General features: G+C 35.8%; 1 protein-coding gene across 1 annotated transcript in view; it reads right to left on the bottom strand.

Annotated features, from left to right (window-relative positions):
• Positions 1-10682: 10682 nt before the first annotated feature.
• LOC138698088 (uncharacterized) overlaps positions 10683-22454 on the bottom strand; it is a 44807-nt gene continuing 33035 nt past the window's right edge. Inside the window, exons 10-12 of the mRNA XM_069823792.1 lie at positions 20960-21120; positions 18357-18486; positions 10683-11457 (exon numbers count right to left, since the gene is read on the bottom strand). Coding sequence (XP_069679893.1) covers positions 11431-11457; positions 18357-18486; positions 20960-21120 — 318 coding nt within the window. The 3' untranslated portion in view covers positions 10683-11430. The remainder of the gene's footprint in view (positions 11458-18356; positions 18487-20959; positions 21121-22454) is intronic.

Below are 22454 nucleotides of genomic sequence, written 5' to 3'. Positions count from 1 at the left end.
TAATAAATCTTGGTCAGTATTGCTTACTGAAAAAGAACATATACCTGATTCTCCTCGACATGATGCAGTAGCAAAATTTCGGATGCTAACTGGCCATGACTGTTTGGCAGAACACCTGTTTAAAATGGGAATTTTTGGTTCACCAAAATATGCATCCTGTGTAACCTAGAAGACTCTTTGATGAATCAAGAACATTTACGGCAATGTCCAGCTTTGGCACCAAATCTTTGGGTTCAGACTCTAAATTATACGGGAAGCTACAAGGAGAATGGAAAACTTCCATGTGCCTGGGCAATAGGTACTACTACAACTATCACTACTACTACTACTATATCTGTTACATGTTCTGAAGTTCTTTACTCAAAATAGAGGGGAGACCAATGCATAGCTTCTAAAATTTGTATATGCTCAATGTGATCATCTTTCTGTTTTTCTGTTTTAACTTTATAAGCATTGTGAAAATTAAGTTTCAAATTATGAACATTAAAGTCAATTCCATTTTAACACTTTAACGTTTATCTCTGATGGGCAAAACATGGGTAAAACTTGATTTATGCCTGAAATGTAACATTCCTTTAATATGTTCAAAACACTGACAGCAATGGCATTATGTAGAGTTGCATGATTTATCATAAAGCACAATGTGTGATGTTTGTCTGTGTGGCAGATATGTACAGATGTGAACAAATTATTAGCAAAATTGAAGATTTTTATGATACAATAATCTGAGGCACGACAACCCAAGCCACCGGCATGGCTCAGTCAATTAAGGCGCGTGCCTGCCGGTCTGAAGTTGCGTACGGGCGCGGGTTCGATCCCCGCTTGGGCTGATTACCTGGTTGGGTTTTCTCCGAGGTTTTCCCCAATCGTAATGTGAATGCAAAGTAATCTATGGTGAATCCTCAGCCTCATCTCGCCAAATACCATCTCGCTATCACCAATCTCGATGCTAAATAACCCAGTAGTTGATACAGCGTCGTTAAATAACTAAAAAAAAGACAGCCCATGACCAACCAGCCGGCTGCTGGCCTCACGTCCACATGTCGAAGCAGAGGTAGACGATCATCCGACCAGAATGGAGGTATAATGTGGTTAGCACGATGATACCCTAGTTGTTATAGCTGGCTTTCATAACCAAATTTCGCTACCTATCATAGTTCCCCAAGTGCATCACGATGCTGGGTAGACACCGGTCCCATACACTGGTCGAAAATTAATGAGAAAATTTTTTTTTCCCCATGAGGACTTGAACCAGAGAGCGTTCCATAACGCGAGTCCTAGGTAGGTTGCCTTAGACCATGACGCAGGACATTTTTATGATATAATTTTACAAAATCTGACTTCTCAATTTAGACTACAGTTGACAATTTTGCACATTTCTATCACTAAAGTAGATAGAAATATGCAAAAATGTCAATTGTAGTCTAAATTGAAGAGTCAAATTTTGAAAAAGATATATCATAAAAATCTTCGGCTTTGCTAATAATTTGTCTATGTTTGTATATTACTTTCTCATCTGGCATAAGTTTAATATTCCTTACTTTCTAGCTAAGCTATTGTTTAAATATATATATATATATATATATATATATATATATATATATATATATATATATATATTATTTTAATGTACCGAAGTACATATGATATTTCCATGCAGATATTCTGCGTCATCATACGATGAAAGAGTAATGGAACGGAGAAAAATTCTCTCCGGCGCCGGGATTTGAACCCGGGTTTTCAGCTCTACGTGCTGATGCTTTATCCACTAAGCCACACCGGATACAACGCCGGCGTCGAATAGAATCGTCTCAGATTAAGCTCCAACTCTTGGGTTCCCTCTAGTGGCCGCCCTCTGCACTACGTCATAGATGTCTATGAACGTAGGACCGAAGTCCACACATGTGCTGAGGTGCACTCGTTATGAGTGACTAGTTGGCCGGGATCCGACGGAATAAGCGCCGTCTTAAATCACGAAGTGATTTACGCATATCATATATAATTTTTTTAAATGTACCGAAGTACATATGATATTTCCATGCAGATATTCTGCGTCATCATACAATGAAAGAGTAATGGAACGGAGAAAAATTCTCTCTGGCGCCGGGATTTGAACCTGGGTTTTCAGCTCTACGTGCTGATGCTTTGTCCACTAAGCCACACCGGGTTCAAATCCCGGCACCGGAGAGAATTTTTCTCCGTTCCATTACTCTTTCATCGTATGATGACGCAGAATATCTGCATGGAAATATCATATGTACTTCGGTACATTTAAAAAAATTATATATGATATGCGTAAATCACTTCGTGATTTAAGACGGCGCTTATTCCGTCGGATCCCGGCCAACTAGTCACTCATAACGAGTGCACCTCAGCACATGTGTGGACTTCGGTCCTACGTTCCTAGACATCTATGACGTAGTGCAGAGGGCGGCCACTAGAGGGAACCCAAGAGTTGGAGCTTAATCTGAGATGATTCTATTCGACACCGGGGTTGTATCCAGTGTGGCTTAGTGGATAAAGCATCAGCACGTAGAGCTGAAAACCCGGGTTCAAATCCCGGCGCCGGAGAGAATTTTTCTCCGTTCCATTACTCTTTCATCGTATGATGACGCAGAATATCTGCATGGAAATATCATATGTATTTCGGTACATTAAAATAATATATATGATATGCGTAAATCACTTCGTGATTTAAGACGGCGCTTATTCCATCGGATCCCGGCCAACTAGTCACTCATAATGAGTGCACCTCAGCACATGTGTGGACTTTGGTCCTACGTTCATAGACATCTATGACGTAGTGCAGAGGGCGGCCACTAGAGGGAACCCAAGAGTTGGAGCTTAATCTGAGACGATTCTATTTGACGCCGGGGTTGTAACCAGTGTGGCTTAGTGGATAAAGCATCAGCATGTAGAGCTGAAAACCCGGGTTCAAATCCCGGCGCCGGAGAGAATTTTTCTCTGTTCCATTACTTTTTCATCGTATTGTTTAAATGTTTAGAGTTACGACAAAGAAAATAATTACAAACTACAAAGTGAGAGACATGTATATTATAAAGATTTTCTTACAAATACACACACACGTATATATATATATATATACGGCGGCCGGGTAGCTCAGTTGGTAGAGCAGCTGGCTACGGACTGGAAGGTCCGGGGTTCGATCCCAGGTGGTCACAGGATTTTTTCTCGTTGCCAAACTTTCAGAACAGCCCCAAGGTTCACTCAGCCTTCTATAAAATTGAGTATGGGGTCTTTCCCGGGGGTAAAAGGCGGTCAGAGCGTGGTGCCGACCACACCACCTCATTCTAGTGCCGAGGTCATGGAAAGCATGGGGCTCTACCTCCATGCCCCCCCAAGTGCCTTCATGGCATGTTACGGGGATACCTTTACCTTTATATATATATATAATATATATATATATATATATATATATAATGGAAGATTAAAAATGTATGGAATGGAACAATATTTTACACACGAGACATGAAACAATAACATGAGCACGTAAGTTTTTCAACTGTCAATACAAAATTAACTGTTCTTATTAAGTCATGTTACAATATCAATATGCTGTCACTAAATGAATAATTGCTCTTGGAAAAAAGTAATAATGAACAAGCTCACATTAAAACATGTTATAATGGACATTAACTAGAAACACTGTGAAGTTGAAACAGAATATGGGTTGTGTATCATTTGAAGCCAAAAGTGATTTGTTATATAAAGCTCAAAGTAACTGTTCATATTCAATACAGTATTAATCTTCCTGGATGATTACACTCAGAAATCCTTTTGTAGAAATTTGTGTTCTTATTTTGTGTAAATATAACTGTCAGTGATTTATTCTATTCAGTTCAAGTAGCAGACATGTGCTACCACGTAATAAGTTCTGAAATGCCATTAATACGAGGCTGAAATCCCTCCCACTCCCAAAAATCATAGCACTAAAATAGATCAAAAGCACCCTCACAAACAGAAAATGTTAAGAAAACTATTCTAAAAAACAATAAAATTACCTTTATTACATTTAACAGAATTAAACTATTACTTAAATATCAAAAATTTTCGTGCATAATACCAAGTAATCATCAAAAGACTAAACAAGCCTTAAGTAGATGAAATTGCCAATTTTGGCAGGAAATGTAAACCTACCATTAGGAGAAAAAAAAATTATCATCATCTCTTTGCATAAAAATAAATTGCTTTCATTTTCATGGTGACCAAAATTATGGCATGACTTAATATTTATGTTAAGATTGTTAGTAATGAATAGTGTGGATATTTGTTGTAGTGTGACCGATATGTTCTTATATTTAGCATTTATAGGTACAATTTTTTAAACATTTCTTATTGCATTTTATCAAGATTTAAAAGACAACAAAGGGTTGAATGTTTTACAACTATACTATTTAGCAAAGCATTTCCATGCTCTGAAACAGTGGCGCCAACTTATATAATAATTTGTCATTTTATTTTTATTACTTATGAGAGTTATATTAACTTATACCTCAAGACGTGTTTGAGCCCACCCAATGTTTTCAAAAAGTTGGCACCACTGCTCTGAAATATAATTTGATCTTCTGTCCAGCATTGGCACGCGTGCACACACACTGTACTTTAATTCCTAAGAATGGTAAAAGTCTATCAGTTGTGATTCAATAAAAGATTTATAATTAAAGATTTTCTGGAATCAATCTTCCTCTACCCAAAGTATCCTATTACAATTACTTCCCATATTTTACACACACACACACACACACACACACACATATATATATATATACATACATACACACATATTTCTATTACAAAAAAGAGTAATTAGAATAATAGTAGGTGCCAAATCTAGGGAATCGTGTGGGACTATTTAAAAAAAAACTGCAAATAATGCCCATGGTTTGTCAGTATATCTTTTCATTAATAGTCTTCCTCGTATGTAATCGTGAAAACTTTGTAACTAATTCAACAGTTCATAGCATAAATACACGTCAAAAAAATGACTTTCATACTCCATCGGCAAGTCTATCATTCTATCAAAAAGGAGTGCGTTATATGGCAGTAAAAATTTTTAATAGCCTCCCTATCGATATAAAAAATGAAACACAAAACATAAAATTATTTAGGGCCAAATTAAAGAAGTACCTAATTTCTCACACCTTCTATTCTGTAGGTGAATTCATGACATTCAATAACACTTCATGAAATTGATACTAAAACTATGTGTTGTACTGATAGACTATATTGTAAATCTCGTGTGTATATATTTCATCTAGACTGTGACTATAAATTAAGATTTTATAATAGTATTAAGTTTTTTGACTTGTTCCATATTCTAGCTGTAAGCATGTATGAATACCATGGAATGTTAATAAATACAATACAATACAATACAATACAATACAATACACACACTGTATATAGAACAAGCATGCACGCCTACACATACATACATTCCTATTCCTTCATTTAAACGTAATAGTAAGAGTGGTGTCTAATATTATTCTTATATTGTATGTAAACTCCTATTTTGCAAACTTTTATAACTTGGATTATGCAATTCTGAATATGAGGAGATGATACTACAAGATGGCGCATTTTCAGTGACCCATTAAATTTGTTACATTAATTTTTTTTTATGAACAAAAATTATTTTACTGAAACTAATTTGTTTCTTCATATTGTTGGAGACAATTCTTGGATATTATTTTCTAAAAAAAAAATAACGTCCTCCAGATACCTACAAACCTCTTCATTACATTGTGTCTATCACTTGCGGAAGCTTTCCATCACCCTTTCAAGAAGCTGAGGACCGATTTTGTCAATTTATGCTTTCATGTAGTTGATGTCACGAGTCTACTAGAGAAAACTCTTCCTTCAAGTACCCACATAAAAATAAATCAGGAGTAGTAAGGTTGGGGGATAGAGATTGCCAGAATGTATGCCCAAAACAATAAATTACACGCCCAGAAAATAATCCTTATAGTGTGTCCACATTCAGAAACGCAGTGTGAACTGTATGTCATCTTGCTGAAAACACAGTTTTGCAACTGAATAAGTAGGAGTCCACACTATAGTGACTTATATACATTTAATATTCTCATGAGTTTTGACAGTTTTTGAATGTGGATTTTTGTTTACAACGATCCAGTTTGTCGTCATTGTTGTACCAATTGATGTATCTTTTACATGAAAGAATTCTTCCCCAACCATACTCTCTTCTAAAGCATGCAGGACATCAGCAAAGCTGTTGGTTTTTATTAGACCTCAATGCAAAATACATGCTGCTTCACCGCCACTATCCATTGCTACAAAATTCTTTGTCTGCGCACTAGCTCTGTAACAGTGCCATATGAAGTGGGAAGCAAGGGGATGTGACTCAACATGGCCAGCTATGGAGTGTATTGTGGGTACAAACATTAGCTCTTGTGTCTTACACCATTATCCACTTATCACTTCCAAGCCGAATTCCTGCCGCAATGTATATTCTTAGCCTAGTATAGTACAATCTTATGCCATCACCCCCTTATCGGTTCCATGCTGCAGTTTCAAAACTGGCGCTCAGACAATAACATCAATATCTACACAATAATTAATGGCAAAAACTATGGACAGAATGGTGAATAAAAGGTTTAATTGGTACCTTGAACATCAAATGAACAAGCAAGGTTTCGAATAAATAGATCCACAAGCCAACAGATCAAAAACTAAGCCAGCATATCAAGGATGCTTTAGATAAGAGCAAAGTTTTGACAGCGGTTTTTGTCGACTTCTTTTTAAAATCTTATTTTAAAACTATATAAGGTAGGCATTGCATCAAATATGCTCAAATGGTTTGAATCCTTCTTTGGTGAAAGGTATTGTAAAGTCAAATATGGGAATTCATATTCTCATTGCAAGGTCCTACAAACTGGAGTACCACAAGGTGCTGTATTAAGCTGTATATTGTTTAACATTTACGTGAATGACTTAATTGCAGATCTAACTTCAGTAAAGGGAATTAAATGCTTAATGTATGCAGACGACTTAATTCTTTGGTCAGAAACATCGAAATATAGAGCCACAAAAAATTGTGAGACTGTATTAAATAAGGGATTAGACAAACTCGCAAATTGGTGCTGTAAAAACAATATGACTGTTAATCTTTTGAAAACTAAATTTCAATGTTTTTCCCTTGCCCATCAAAGCATTGCTCCAAATCTTAAATATAATAGTATCGCCATTTCACAGACTGATTCTTTCACATATCTTGGGGTGACATTTGATAATAAGCTAACCTGGAAGCTACAAACCCAAAAAATTGCATCTTGAGCTTAATATGTTAAGACTAGCAGGAAGTAAGTGGGGCTGTGCATGGCATACTTCAACGTCCACCTACAAATTATATATTGAACCATGTATTACTTACTGCTGTGAACCACTCATAACAGCCTCGGAGAAAACATTTAACAAGCTTGAGTTGGTTCAAACCCAACAGGAGGGGTTAAAACAACTCCTAAGGATGCAATGTTGATTCTGACGGGTGAAACCCATGAGAAAACATATAGAAGAAAGAGCACTTCTCCTTCATGAAAAACTTCTTAAGAGTTCAGATGAATTTTGGAGCAGTTATATAAAACAAATGAAAGACTTCTAAAAACCCAAGTAGGCTTTATTCAGTCAGAAAACAAGCTGAAATCAAACCTCCATCTAAAAATAGCCAGCCAACCATTACTAAATCTGCAAAACCCTTTCGAAATTTCCACTATTAGATCCTCCATAGATCTTGAGGAAGTTTTCACTTAAAGTCAGATTGACAAGGAAAGTTTAAGGCTCATGGCTCTTGAGACTATACACACCAGATACCCAGGATCCAATTGGCTACACATCTACACTGATGGATCCAAAATAGCTGGAATATATAGTAGCCTGTTTTCATTTTAATATCCCTGTAAGCCAGAATACATCAGCTTTTGATGGAGAAGTCCAAGCAATTAGAGTCGCATTACAACAATTCACAGTCCACTTAGGTAAATTCAGTAATGCCGTTATCCTCTCTGACTCTAAAACGGCTATCCAATCAATCAGTCAGACTTTCTGGCCTGGTTCAATAGAAATAAAAGACTGCCAAGATATGCTAAAAGAACTTGCAGCAAACAATAAAACAGTTGCTCTACAATGGATACCTGGTCACTGCTCAATCTATGGAAATGATCAAGCAGACTCATTGGCTAAGAAGGGAGCTCGGCTCCCATTAACCTATTCAAAGCCAATGGCATTCCAGTCTGTGAAAATAGCTGTAAAAGAGCAATTCAAGACACAACATCTACAAGTCCTAGCCTCAAGAACATCTGAGAAGCACTAGAGAGAGTCAATTCTGAAAATACCAACTCAGCCAAGAAAAAGTGCAGTTGCACGCTTTCGTCTAGCAACATAGCATGATTTATTGGCAAAACACCTCTTTTGTTTTGGGATAATGGAGACACCATCCTGCAAATTGTGTAACTCTAATACTAGAGATGGACCGACATCACTTTTCAATATGTTCTGGCCTACAGTCACTCACGAAAGTTAAACGCTATTGGCAAGCCAGAAACAAGATGTTTTTTCTATAAAACTGCTTCTTAATGTTTGTTCAATTATTGTTTTCTTTGAAGATTGATGAATCTGTAATCAATTTATCAGTCATTAGATAAATAAATAAATATCTACACTATAATGGTACCATATTCCACTTTCTCTAGAAAATTAATCTGTAGTATGTCTCACTTTACACATTCTTAATGAAAAAGCATTGCAATTACATTTTTCATTCATAGCTTTTAAGAATTTCTGTTTCCTTTGCTAATCTTTTCGAGTCCTCATGAAGGAACCAGCATCGTAATGCATTAGGGGAGCTATAAGCAGCAAAATCTGGTTACAAAAGCCAACAATAATGGCTGGGGGATTCATTGTACTAATCACACAATACCTTCATTCTGGTTGGATGAGAGTCCACCTCTTCATGTGGATATGAGGCCAGCAGCCGGTTGGTTGGTCTGCATCCTTAAAGGGCTGTAGCACCACAGATTATTATATTTATTATTATTATTTGCTAATCTTGTTTTTTTTTTTTTTTTGGGGAGGGAGGAGGACATTAGCACGTGCACCATGGATAGTACCAAATAACCAGTATTTTTTTTTTTTATCCAGTGGCACATATATCACCCCAGAGTCCTCAGTTCTATGAGTGACATGCCAAAGCTGTAATTGTTTTTGCCACCATAGGCAAACGATCAGTAAAAAGACATATATTTTGATATGAAACACCATTAGTTGAATGACTTAAGGCAGTGGTCGTCAGAAATCGCTGAAATAGGTAATGGGTAAGCAGTGTATTGTAATATTCACCATTGTGCAGAAGGGATAGGGAAAAAGCATACCTGCTAGCATACCTGCTAGCAGCCACGGATGGATGCACGATAGTGCAGTCTCTTATCCACGGGTAAGGGACGCTAGCCCGAGGGTGCATTGTGCTGATTACCGCTGACTTAAGGTATTGTTTTCCGCAGTGGTAAACTGGGTTCGAATTCTGGTGTCTGGTGGGTCCAATTGGAATTTATGGTGGACAAAGACTATGTTTGGTGGTAGATTTTTGTCCTACAAACATTCTACCATTGCTCCATTAATCTTCATCATCATCATCTGGTGCTATGTATATCACCCTTTCCCCATAGTGCACCAATCACAATGCTACAGTGGAAGAGAGATTTATGGTACATCACTCCTTGAAGAATATAAAACGAATATCCTGAGAATTCTTTATAACATGAATAATCATAGTAGCAGAGTGGACACTTCAATGAATGATGCAAGCCAAGCACCTGCTGTAAGGAAAGAGAGGAAGAAAGGAAATTTCCTTTTTAGAGCTAATTTTTTATTTTTCACATCTAAAGATGACAGAGAAAAATTTAGAATACGAAGATATAAATGTAATAATTACAGTAGAGTCTCTTTAATCCGGACTAATTGGGATCAAGATCTATTCGAATTACAAGATTTTCGAATTAACCGAAATATTTCATGTAATGCAATGCATGCTATTCATGAGCGCTGAGAGATGGTGACAGGAGTACCCTGTTGCTATTTTTAGAACCACAACCAACAGGTTCACTTCATTACAACAGAAAATTACTGATTTTATGAGCATGATAGATGTGTAAATTATGTACAGAAAACACTAATTGTTGTAAGTACCCTTGAATGTGCTATTTTTATAATTTTTTAAAGTAAAAGAAATTAAGTGAATTTATACATTTTTTTCTTTTCGCTACTTTGTACTATTACAATAAATTTGTTTTTTTTTTTTTTTTCTTAAAATAATTTTGTTCGGATTAACGAGACTCTACTGTACACTGCAGGAGCTGGTGGAACATGCACTCCCTTTCCATTTGACCATTTTGTAGAAGAATATATGAGGGCCATTTCATAAATAATGCACAGGTTGATAGAACTGAAGTGGATTATGCAACAGCAATGAAAATTACGTCAGTTGAAGTTGTAGTTGGATTGAGGAAAAAGCATGTAAGGCTGAGTAAACATAGTTATAGTTGTACAGAAGGATTAAGGCAGGAGTCATACTTTCATCCACACATCAATTTGAAAGCTATTATGATATGTGGAATGAAGTTTGGATATAAATATACGTACACAAAACAATGTGCAATCAAGCTTCAATTTTAATTAAAAATCATAGTGAAATATTCATAAATAATTTTCACAGTGAATAATACAAAGTCGAAATCAAACTTCAATTCACAAAGTTTTTATTCCTTTAAAATATGTTCACCTCGAAACTCTGCTGGAATGAAGTGTAAAAAAATATTCAATAATAATTACAATAAAAAAGGAAAAAATTCCGACACTGACTTTATGATGAAAAAAAGAAAACTATGATATGTGTGTATATTTATTATTGTAAGCTTAATAATTTCAATCAATACAATAGGTTGGAGTTCGCATATTCAAGCACAATAAAATTGAAAATCTCTATGACAATAGTGAAAGTGCTAGCTAACAACAAAAAAAGAAATGAAAATTAAAATCATCTGTGCTCAATTCTTTGCAACGGGATCCTGCTTTAAGTACAAACACTGAACTTGTAATGAAGAATCTACTGTAACATTCATTCTGAACAATGTTTTAATTAACATCAAAATTTCAGTAATTTCGATAGTATAATATAAATGTTATATATAAAAAATAAAAATCTTATTTCTGACAATAGAATTCCTTACAGGAGTCATTCATTATTTTATATTTCGTTAAGGAGAAAAATAGAATGAAGAAAAGAAAGGAAACAACATTACATCGAAAATCATAATTCAAAATGACACTATACCAATTGTACTGTTGAAATAATGTAATATTTTACATTCTTCGTTATTTCGTTTGTATTTCTATTCCATTTCAGTAGTATGGACGCCTTGGATTGTTCTGTAAATGAACAGAATGAACAATTAAGACCAGTGATGAGAATCCAAATAATAATTAAAAAAGTACATGTAAACCAGTATCATCAAACGAAAAATTCTTCCTTCTATTATATTTAAAGATTGCTTTGTTTCTCTATTTGTTATTTTCAACTAAAATGGGTCATAGTAACCTGATTGGTGCTTTTATATCCTTACCACTATTATTCCCAGCGAGTAATAAAAAAAATATATTTTTATGTAATTAAGTAATGTTGGATTAATAGGTTAACATATTCTTCTGACAGTCATATTACCACTTATACTATGACATAACGTGTGATAGGTGCTACTTCACATACAATTCTTGCATTTGATAGCAGAATTTTTCATCTGCAATTTCGGCACCATAAAACATGTCAATTCTTGTACAGCATAGGATACTCCAATAGTAAAGAAAGGAACTCTATGGGAGACTATTTCTCACATATACATTGATTACACTGGTTGACAAGGGTTTTGTAACATGGATGAAAATAGGCATTTTAAGTCAAGTCCCATGTGCTAGTAACGAATATGAGTGTGAAAACATACCACAACCCTTCATTTTTTTAATCATGAAAATATGTTAAATAAAGAGAAAATTAGCAAACCATGTGGGTTACTGCATACTGGAGTTCTTAAAGCAGTCCTACTCACTAGAAATTAGAGGAGAGCCAAAAATGTGAAACAGTAATTTGCCGAGAGCCACATCTTTCACAATACTGAAGCTTAACAAAATGTGCAGATTTTTAATTACTGTATTTCATGGGGTTTCTGCGAAAACCCTGTAACTCCAATTTTGCTGAAAATGGAGTTATTGTTATCTGAATGTAAAATGTTATGCTCCATCGTCTGGGAAAATCCACTTACTTCTGTGAGGTACAGTTTTGGAGTTGTAGTCTTGGTCAGTTTTCAGTAAGTCCTAAAATGACATTTTATTGACAATGTCTTTAAAATCATTTAGAGGATTTTCACATAACTTTTATATAGTTTCCTACAGCCTCTTATACAGGGAGAATCCTGCAAGTCCATCACACTACTGATGTTTAACATTATTAAGTTTTGCTTTTTAACAGAAATTGGAACGTGCCTTATGCATTTCATGACCAATATTATTCCAGATAAAGTCAAACAGGTTTCCATATTCTGAGATAATTGTGGAGGACAAAACCGAATTCAGCATATTGTAGCACTTTTAATGTGCAGTCTTAGAAAAAAGTTTTGTCGCACAGATACTTTATAAGTCTCAGAAAGGAGGCAGTGCGCATGATCAGAGAACGAGTGACCTGGTTCACAAGAGAACAGCTAGTTGAGGTAGGCCTAATAAAATTAGTTTTGTTTCGTTGTACGTCTGATCATGCGCACTGCCTCCTTTCTGGGACTTATATGAAGTATCTGTGCGACAAAACATTTTCTAAGACTGTACCTAATTCAAGCTACTAACTTAGTGGTGATAGAACAGAAAGAAGAGTTTGGATTTTTTTAGTTGGTTATTTAACGACGCTGTATCAACTACTAGGTTATTTAGCGTCGATGAGATTGGTGATAGCGAGATGGTATTTGGCAAGATGAGGCCGAGGATTCGCCATAGATTACTGGCATTCACCTTACGGTTGGGGAAAACCTCGGAAAAAATCCAACCAGGTAATCAGCCCAAGTGGGGATCGAACTCTCGCCCAAGTGCAACTTCAGACCGGCAGGCAAGCACCTTAACGACTTAGCCACATCAGTGGCTGATTTTGGAAAGTGGACATAGTTTCATGGAGGTTGAGTCCATGCATTGTTCAACTGAAACAGCCAAGAAACACATTTCAGTTTATACAATGTGGGACTGGTTAAACATTTTTCGAGTTGCTAGAGCAAATTCACGGAAAGAATATAAAAAAAATCTCCCTTTGTTGTAAAAGATATAAAAGTTCAATATTGACCTGAAAGAACTAAGTAAATAAGCACTGAAAAACAACGCAGCAGACACTGTAGGGAATAAAGTGAGTTCACTGATGGTCAGATGTTTCAAGTACTGTAAGGCACACTCTGATACTTAGTTCTATTGGTATGACCATTCAAGTACTTATCAATTTATCAATACAAGTGAAAGAGGTCATCAAAAGAGATTGAATAAAAGGACTGAGCTGAAAAAAATGTATAGTAAACATTTGCCAATAAGTAGCCTACAGAAGGGGGGGGGGGAAGAGAGAGAGAGAGAGAGAGATATTTGCTGAAACTTTGCAGAAGTGGATCTATACCAGCAGAAATCCACAGCTGGTATGAACAAGTACCCACCTCAGCATCAATTAAGGACCTGGTACCTGAACCTGGAGCTTAAAACAGTGGTAATAATGTTTCAGGCAGGGAGTACTAATAATTGTTTTTTCTTTAAGAAATCCTACAATTGAAGGGCTCGGTGCAATAAGGTGCTAACCCTCACTTTTGTGAAAATTGAGATTTATACACAAACATACGTGGAATAATATTGTGCACTTTCTGTCAAAAGATGGCTCTGGTATGAGTATAAATTTCGCAGCAGTAAATGCATATTCTTTTTCTAATCAATGTTAAGAGTCATTTGTTTTGAGCAATAAGGCGCCAACCTATACCAAGTTGGAAGGAGAAAGTAGCCAAATGAACAGATTCTAAAAAAATAAGTTAATTGAAACGATGACGTGAGTAACTAAACTGATGATAGCATCGACAACCCCGATTATTTTATATCTGACTGGAAATGAAGGCACATCGGAAGGGGTAAGGATTAATTTAATTCCTCATTATTAAAATAGTATTGAAGGATGACACCTTCTTGCATCAAAGTTAAACGTTATAAAAGTTACATATATATGAATATATATATTATATATATATATATATTTTTATTTTACTCCACTGTTTCAGTGTGAATTAAACATATCAAGGGAACCTGAGATCAGTCACATCAAATTCCCTCCAAACAGGAAAAGAAAGCGTCACCATTAAGACTGGGAACGTTTTAAACACAAGAGAAGGAAAAATAAAGGACAATATACTTCTCTATTCAACAAAGAAGTTATTCAAACTAGAGCGATCGTGATTTTGGCACATACAGTAGAGTTGTATTCTCGGAGATATTATTCCACCGTTTATACTACAGAAGACTGGTCATATACAGAGTGTATCAAAAGGTCAGGTCAAGCCTTAAGGAGGTGATTCAGGATCTTATTTGCAACAAAAAATCCTAATACACTTTTTCAATATTCATCCCCATTTCCGAGTTACATAAATATCACGTACCGTATCTATTCCCATTTGATTCCACATCTAATGGACCTGCCTGCTTGAGAGATGGTAGGCTAATTGTCAGTTGTCCCCCTTCTTTCAGCACGTCGTCTGACCTCTCGCTGCTCATTATCCAGTACGTGCTGGTATATCTCCATTGCAGCCGTGTTAATCTTTGCAATGAGCTCTTCCCTGCTTGCTATCTCCATTTGGTACACTTTCTCCTTCTTGCAGCCCCAGAGAAAAAAGTTCAATGGTGTTAAGTCTGGGGACCGGGCTGGCCAGGCAACTATGGTATCAACTATACGGTACTCCACCACATTTCAGACTTCCAGTACGCCAATGATTAGATCACCATTTTCGAGGTAGATGGATTCAAAGGGGTGGTCCCATTGCCTGGCCAGCCCAGTTCCCAGACCTAACACCAGTGGACTTCTTTCTCTGGGGCTCCATGAAGGAGAAAATGTACCAAACGGAGATAGCAAGCACTGAAGAGCTCGTTGCAAAGATTAACACGACTGCAATGGAGATACACCAGCACAGATTGGATAATGTGCAGCGAGAGGTCAGAAGGCGTTTTGAAGTGTGTATTTGTGTGAAAGGGGGACATTTTGAGCATCTGCTCTAGACTACTGACAATTAGCCTACCTTCTCTCAAGCAGACAGGTCCATTAGATGTGGAATCAAATGGGAATAGATACGGTATGTGATATTCGTGAAACTCGGAAACGGGGATGAATATTGAAAAAATATATTAGGATTTTTGTTGCAAATAGGGTCCTGAATCATCTCCTTAAGGCTTGACCTGACCTTTTGATACATCCTGTATAATCTTAAATGCTAATACAAAAAAGAAATTTAGAGTAACAAAGATGCATCAGTTGGACTTTAAAATTTTCGTCCTTTGACTTATTCAATACTGAAGAAAATAGTTCCAGATTCAAAGAAACCTCTCCAATTTTCAAATGCCTCTTTGTTTAAGATTGACTCAGCTTTACCAGGCATTTTAGAGGTTGGTTACACTTACTAGCATGAACTGTCATTACATTCAGTTCATTCTCAAGAAATGGGGTTGTCATAGTTCAACAATTTCAACTTGTGATTTACAACCTACATATTCAACACAACTTCCTATAAAGAGTCGAAAATTAGCAGATGTAATGTTACTTCTGGAATAGATCCCACCAGTACATCATGTTTTCTACAGGAATCTCGTTACTCACGGTATTGCAGGTGAAGAGCATTAACCTCAAAATGTGGATATACTTGATGATAATATATAGTGCATGGTAAAATTGAATTGCTGTAATGCCATTTAAATTTCGGCCAGTGTATGGGACCAGTGCCTACTCAGCATCGTGATGCACAAGGGGAGCTGCGATAGGTAGCGAAATCTGATTACGAAAGCCGCTGTAACGGCTGTGGAGGATCACCGTGCTAACGACACGATACCTGCATTCTGGTTGGATGATCGTTCACCTCTGCTTCGGCATGTGGACGTGAGGTCAGCAGCCGGCTGGACGATCATGGTCCTTCATGGACTGTCGTGCCTCGGATTATTATTATTATTATTATTATTATTATTATTATTATAAGCAAATCTTGTTGTAAACACAGTATAATACAACGTTAAATTAGAATGTCCAAGTGTAGAGGATAAATTCAGATATTATTTATTATAATTCTAATTTAGTTAGGTTGTATAAGTGTTCAGATTAAAATTATGTTTGTAATTCATTCGTAATCCCTCTCAAAGCAGTGTCCAACCATCTGGTGCAATAAGGTGCTAACCAACACAGACATCCCCGATTATCAAATAAGCCTGTAATATTGGTCTTCCAAATTCGGTAAAATTTTCAAAATTACATAAATGTAACTTAAGAGACACAGCTTCACATTGAAAGCAGTTTCAGCATTTAAATTTCAATATCTGGAATTATGCCTTTTTCTAAACTTTAAAATGCTCATAACTCAGAAGTAACTAAGTGTGGGTTAACACCTTATTGCACAGAGCCCTTCAATTGTTTGTCCACTAAGTCCATATTTTTTACATATTTTTCTCATTAATTGATAATTAATGTAGTTGAATGTTCAGAAATGTTATATGAATGCCACATTTCATTTAGACAGTGTTGTTAGAAACATTTCTTTCAAATAAATAATTGCACTTACATATTCCTATTTTTTTTTTTTAGATTGCTAAAACTTTAACTTCGTTTTTCTCAGAAATTAGAAAAATGGAGTTATAGGGTTTTTGCAGAAACCCCACGATTTATTACGACTATTATTATTATGATTATTATTATTATTATTATTATTACTATTTGACATGAATATGTTAGGAGAAAATCCACAAACGCTTAGGGAAAACACGAAAATTTTATTTGAAGCAATAAAGCGATAGGTTTGGAAGTAAATCCCAAAAAAAAAAAAGCATATGATTATTTCTCGTGACCAGAATATTGTACAAAATGGAAATATATCTGTCGAAGAGGTGGAGAAATTCATATATCTTGGAGCAACAGTAACAAATATAAACGACATTCGGGAGGAAATTAAATGCATAATAAATATGGGAAATGCCTGTTATTATTCAGCTGAGAAGCTTTTGTCATCCAATCTGCTCTCAAAAAGCTAAAACTTAAAATTTATAAAACAATTATATTACTGGTTGTTCTGTATGGTTGTGAAACTTGGATTCTCACTTTGAGAGGAACAGAGATTAAGGATGTTTGAGAATAAGGTTCTTAGGAAAATATTTGAAGCTAAGAGGGATGAAGTTACAGGAGAATGAAGAAAGTTACACAACGCAGAACTGCATGCATTGTATTCTTCACCTGACGTAATTAGGAACATTAAATCCAGACATCTGATATGGGCAGGACATGTAGCACGTATGGGCAAATACAGAAATGCATATAGAGTGTTAGTTGGAAGGCAGGAGGGAAAAAGACCTTTGGGCAGGCCGAGACATAGATGGGAGGATAATATTAAAATGGATTTGAGGGAGGTGGGATATGATGGTAGAGACTGGATTATCTTGCTCAGGATAGGAACTAATGGCGGGCTTATGTGAGGGCGGCAATGAACCTCCGGGTTCCTTAAAAGCCAGAAGTAAGTACTCTCTTACTTACATTGCTAAGCAAAACAATTACATTAAAGCTAATATCAGTTTTACACGTACATCTACTACACCTCTGTAATACAAAAATGTCACGTCTTACAGTATTTTTACCATCATTTTCGTGTTCAGGAGAGTCGATTTAGTAATAATGATCTGATTTTGTCTATGTTAAAATTGTTGAAATTTGTCGACTAGTGTTATCTGCACACAGTGTACATAGAAAAACCTTTCTCTACTTTAATGCAAGAATCTCTGGAAAATTTTATGTACCTTACATCTAAAAATTGGGAAGCAATAAGGAGAATGACTTCACTGTTAAATATTGAGCATTAGAAACACACACTTTAATGCAAGATGTAAAATGTAGGAAGAAATTGTAAGACAATCTGAAATACATTGTACACCTTGCTGAACTTGTAATCATTTTAAATACTGTAGCAGGAAGACTGTTATTATTATACCACGAGATGTATTAGCTTACAAGTACTGCAAGATATTCTCATACTCACTAGAGGATTTGGGCGGAATCTGTATGCAAGCATCATGCGTTTCCTATAGGCATCATATTCGTCATCACCATGTGCCACATCTTCTGGGCGTTCTACTCCAAGTCCCTGATTCTCTGGTCTTGATGATGCTCTGGAAAACATAATTTATATGTGAAATACACTGACACTTATTTTCAAATTTTCCCTTCAACTACAGCAGTTGTTCAACACTGGTATGACAACAGAGTGGTTATAATTTGGTAAATACAAACAAAATTTGAAAGGCAGTAATTGTAGCTTACTTTTGGAACTGTCTCGCCATACATAATAGAATCCCTCTTAACCAGCACCAAAGGGACAAGGCTAGTTTCAGGTACGAGATTTTGCCGGATAATTGGGAGGGGGGGGGGAAATACCTATTCATATTTTATGATGCCAATTGTTAAAACTGCAGCCATGTGAAGCTTATTTCTCAATCACTTGATCATAACTAAATACAATCAACTCTGGATATAGTGAACCTTCGCGGACTTGCATATTTCATTCACTGTACACTAGGTTCACTATATCCGAAGTGTCTCTCCCATAACCTTAAAACAACAGAAATGAATGAAATTGTGAACAAGAAAATAAAATATTTAATTTTTGTGGAATGAATTACACTCTTATTCACAGTTGATTTACTTAACCTATGTAGTCGACCCACATCTGCTTGCGAAAGACCACATTCAATGTCACTTATAATATTCGCTTTACCTTCCAAAGAAAACACTTTACACTTCGACATTTTTTATACAGTACATTCACTGTTGCACACTAGAAACAGACGATCAGGTAGAAATGACAAATGCTATTATGGTGTGACTGCATACTCAGCTTGGAATTTCTCGGGTCACTTAATGGAAACTGAGAGAGGGTTGATGGAGTTTGAAAACCATCAAAGTCTTATTTTCATTTATGCTCTGGACATAATGTCCGTCCCCTTTTAATAAAAGAAGGCCAATTTCATTTTCTGTTGTTTCAATGCTATGTCATAATGGAAATGTTCCTGAGAACAAAAGGCAACCCTTTGACGGTAGAGGATTAGAAATAACAGTAGAGTATAGTGCCTGAGAACAGAATGACAACCCTTCGATGGTGGAGTGAGGCAAGGTCGTCATCACACATTGCCTGGATTTACAGTACAGCTCATTGTCTAGGAATCACTACTCCTACCTTTGTCCTTTGACTGAAGAAGTAAGAAACTTAGAATGTTGTTCTCAACACATTCTTTCAATTTTATACAGGAAAGTCTGACTTCAAATAAGAATTTGTTAGGATACAAGGTTCACTATAAATGGAAATATTAATGTACTTTCCAATGTATGCGGGTCGGGACGCGATTTAGGTTCACTATAACCGAGTTCACTATATCCAGAGTTGACTGTAAATATAAAAACTGTGTAGATTTTATTTACTTATTATTTATCACACAATACAAATAATGCCCTAATTTTAGATTCAAATATTCACTGAACATGAAAGTTTGTGCGAACTTCCAAATGTGGCAACATTGATGGTCCAGGCTGTGGCAACACGGCATATTTAAACTTTTTTTTTTTTGGCCCAGTCAAAAGTGCCTTTATTTTGGCATTGCCAGTTAATTGGATGCCAGTTACAAGGGATTTTACTGCATTGAAGAAAATGACGCAAGTAATTCAACGTAGCTGACCATATTAATCTAACTGTAAATGTCGAAATTTACAGAACTTCATACGGTACTTCAATCAAAAACCTCAAATAAACAATGATAAAGCATATAAAGTGACGACAGTATCATTGATAATGTATGAATCTGAAGACCAGGTTTTAACAAAAGAAATAGAGAATACAGGCAGAGGAAATTAGATTCTTATGGTATGTTGTTGGATGTACCTACAAACACTGAATATTATATGATGAAATTTACTAAATGAAACAAATATATTATTTAATTCGAATTATAGATTTAAGAGAATAAAAGATATTGAGATGAATGTTACTATATGCAATCTTTAAGACAAATTGTATGTAAAAACATATGCAACATATTCATCAGTCAATCGATTGATCAATTGAGAGAGACAGTGCTTCAGGAACTCCTGTTAGAAAGTGGAGGAAATGAAAATTTCAGACAGACTGAGCTGCACACATGGACAAGGTAAGATGTTCTATTTTAATGGTTCTAGGCCTACTTTTATCACTCAGTCTGATTAATGCGTGATTAACAAACATCAACATGACATGTATGTATATTAAAAATAATAATATTTTGGTGTTTTATGATTTGTGAATAATTTTGATGTGATAGGGCCGTTTGGAAGTCAGTTTCGAATTCAGCATGAAAAAATTGATTAGAAACACCTTTCAGATCGAAATCATCAGACAAAAGCTTCAAAATGTAGAATGTAATCAATACTTTTGAATGCAATTCAAATGTTACTGAAGTTTGACAATCAAAATTATGGTATAAAGTCTCAACTGATGATTATATTTATTTAGCATCTGCAAATGCAGATTAACAAATGCTCTTTATGGTGAATTAAACATTTCATATCATTTCAAATGCACATAATCAATAACAATAATAAAAATGAGATACTTACTTGTTAACAGGATCAACAATGCCATGCCCCTCAGATCCAAGACCTTGACCTTCAGACCATCCTAATTTTTGAAGCATTTGAAAACCAATGTTATCTTCTTTCAGCTTGAATTCTTTGTAGTCTGAAAGATCTGGCTCACGACCTTCCTTCAGAGCATTGTACTGGAAAAATATACAAATTTAAATGCTAAACAATACGTAATAAGGTTAGTATTGTTCATCTTAAAGCTTCGAATATTGTATTCAATGATAAACTGGCTACATTAGATTTTTTAATACCAATCTTTACGTGTTTCTTCTAAAACTCTGTACTTTGTAATTTCACTTACACAGAAATCAAAATATTACGAACGATACTATACTAAACCTCCGAACTAGGAATTTCATCAAATTTAACGCCAACATTCATACTGTAAATAGGTTGACAGTTTGTTGGTTTCCAATGCTTTCGGATATGGCAAACTAAGATCTTTTTGTAATTCTTCTTGGCTAGCAGATGACAAAAAGTTGGATGAGAATGGTGACTATTAGAGAAATTTCATAATCATTCCTATTCTTGGATATACCTTATTTTATTTCATGGAGTGCAGTTTCATAGAAAGGACTTTGCCAACAGACCTTCTACTGCCCACTACTAACTGGTTGTCATAAACAAATGTCTTCCTTACTGTGACGGAAATCTTGTCTTCTCTTGTCAGTAACCAATCACAACCCTCGTTCAGAGGAATTGACAGGTTCCCATCAAATCCACGTGGAGGCAGAATTGTCGCATCTTTTCCGAATTCAAAGAATCCTGTCAGTCTCATTTCGAAGGTCACCAGGATTATGGCAACTATACAATGTTGGGACGAGGGGACAGGATGGAATTGTCAGAGGTGATTATGTAGGAAGTCATAAATCTGTAAGTGGGTGTTCAAAGGAGGCACCGAACTGCACTCCTTGAAATAAAATAGAGTATACCAAGGTTAGGCAGGAGGGATATCTGCACCTGAAAGTAGGAACTGTAAGTGGATACAAAGACCATTGAGAATTTTGTTTATGATAATAATTGCTCAAAAGAATAATATACACAACAATCAGGCACGCAAATGAAAACCAGCTGAAACAAGCATCCGAGAACAAGAAATGGCAAAAATTATATAAAGATCGCAATTCCATACTGCAAGCCTCAAGAAAATCATCAGATCCCGCCTTCAGACTTACAGGTCATGACTGTCTTGCGAAACACCTCCACAAAATTGGCATCTTATCCTTAGCTAACTGCAGCTCATGTAACAGCGAAGTAGAGATGGATGCATCACACCTGGAAGTCTGCCCTGCAGTAGTGACCAAGACTTGCACTGCCACCAAATATTGCAGAGCTAAACTGTTAATAGCTTAAATGCAAAATACAGCACATTGGAAACCAATCAACCGACTGACCAACTTCTCAATTGAAGTGTCGACTTTTCATGATTGTAATTCAAGTTTGAATCCTGGTGGGTCCAACTGGAATT

This window comes from Periplaneta americana, chromosome 4 (assembly GCF_040183065.1).
Source record: "Periplaneta americana isolate PAMFEO1 chromosome 4, P.americana_PAMFEO1_priV1, whole genome shotgun sequence".
Taxonomy (NCBI): Eukaryota; Metazoa; Arthropoda; class Insecta; order Blattodea; family Blattidae; genus Periplaneta; species Periplaneta americana.
The sequence above is the reverse complement of the archived record's forward strand: the minus strand, read 5'-3'. Positions and strand labels throughout refer to the sequence as shown.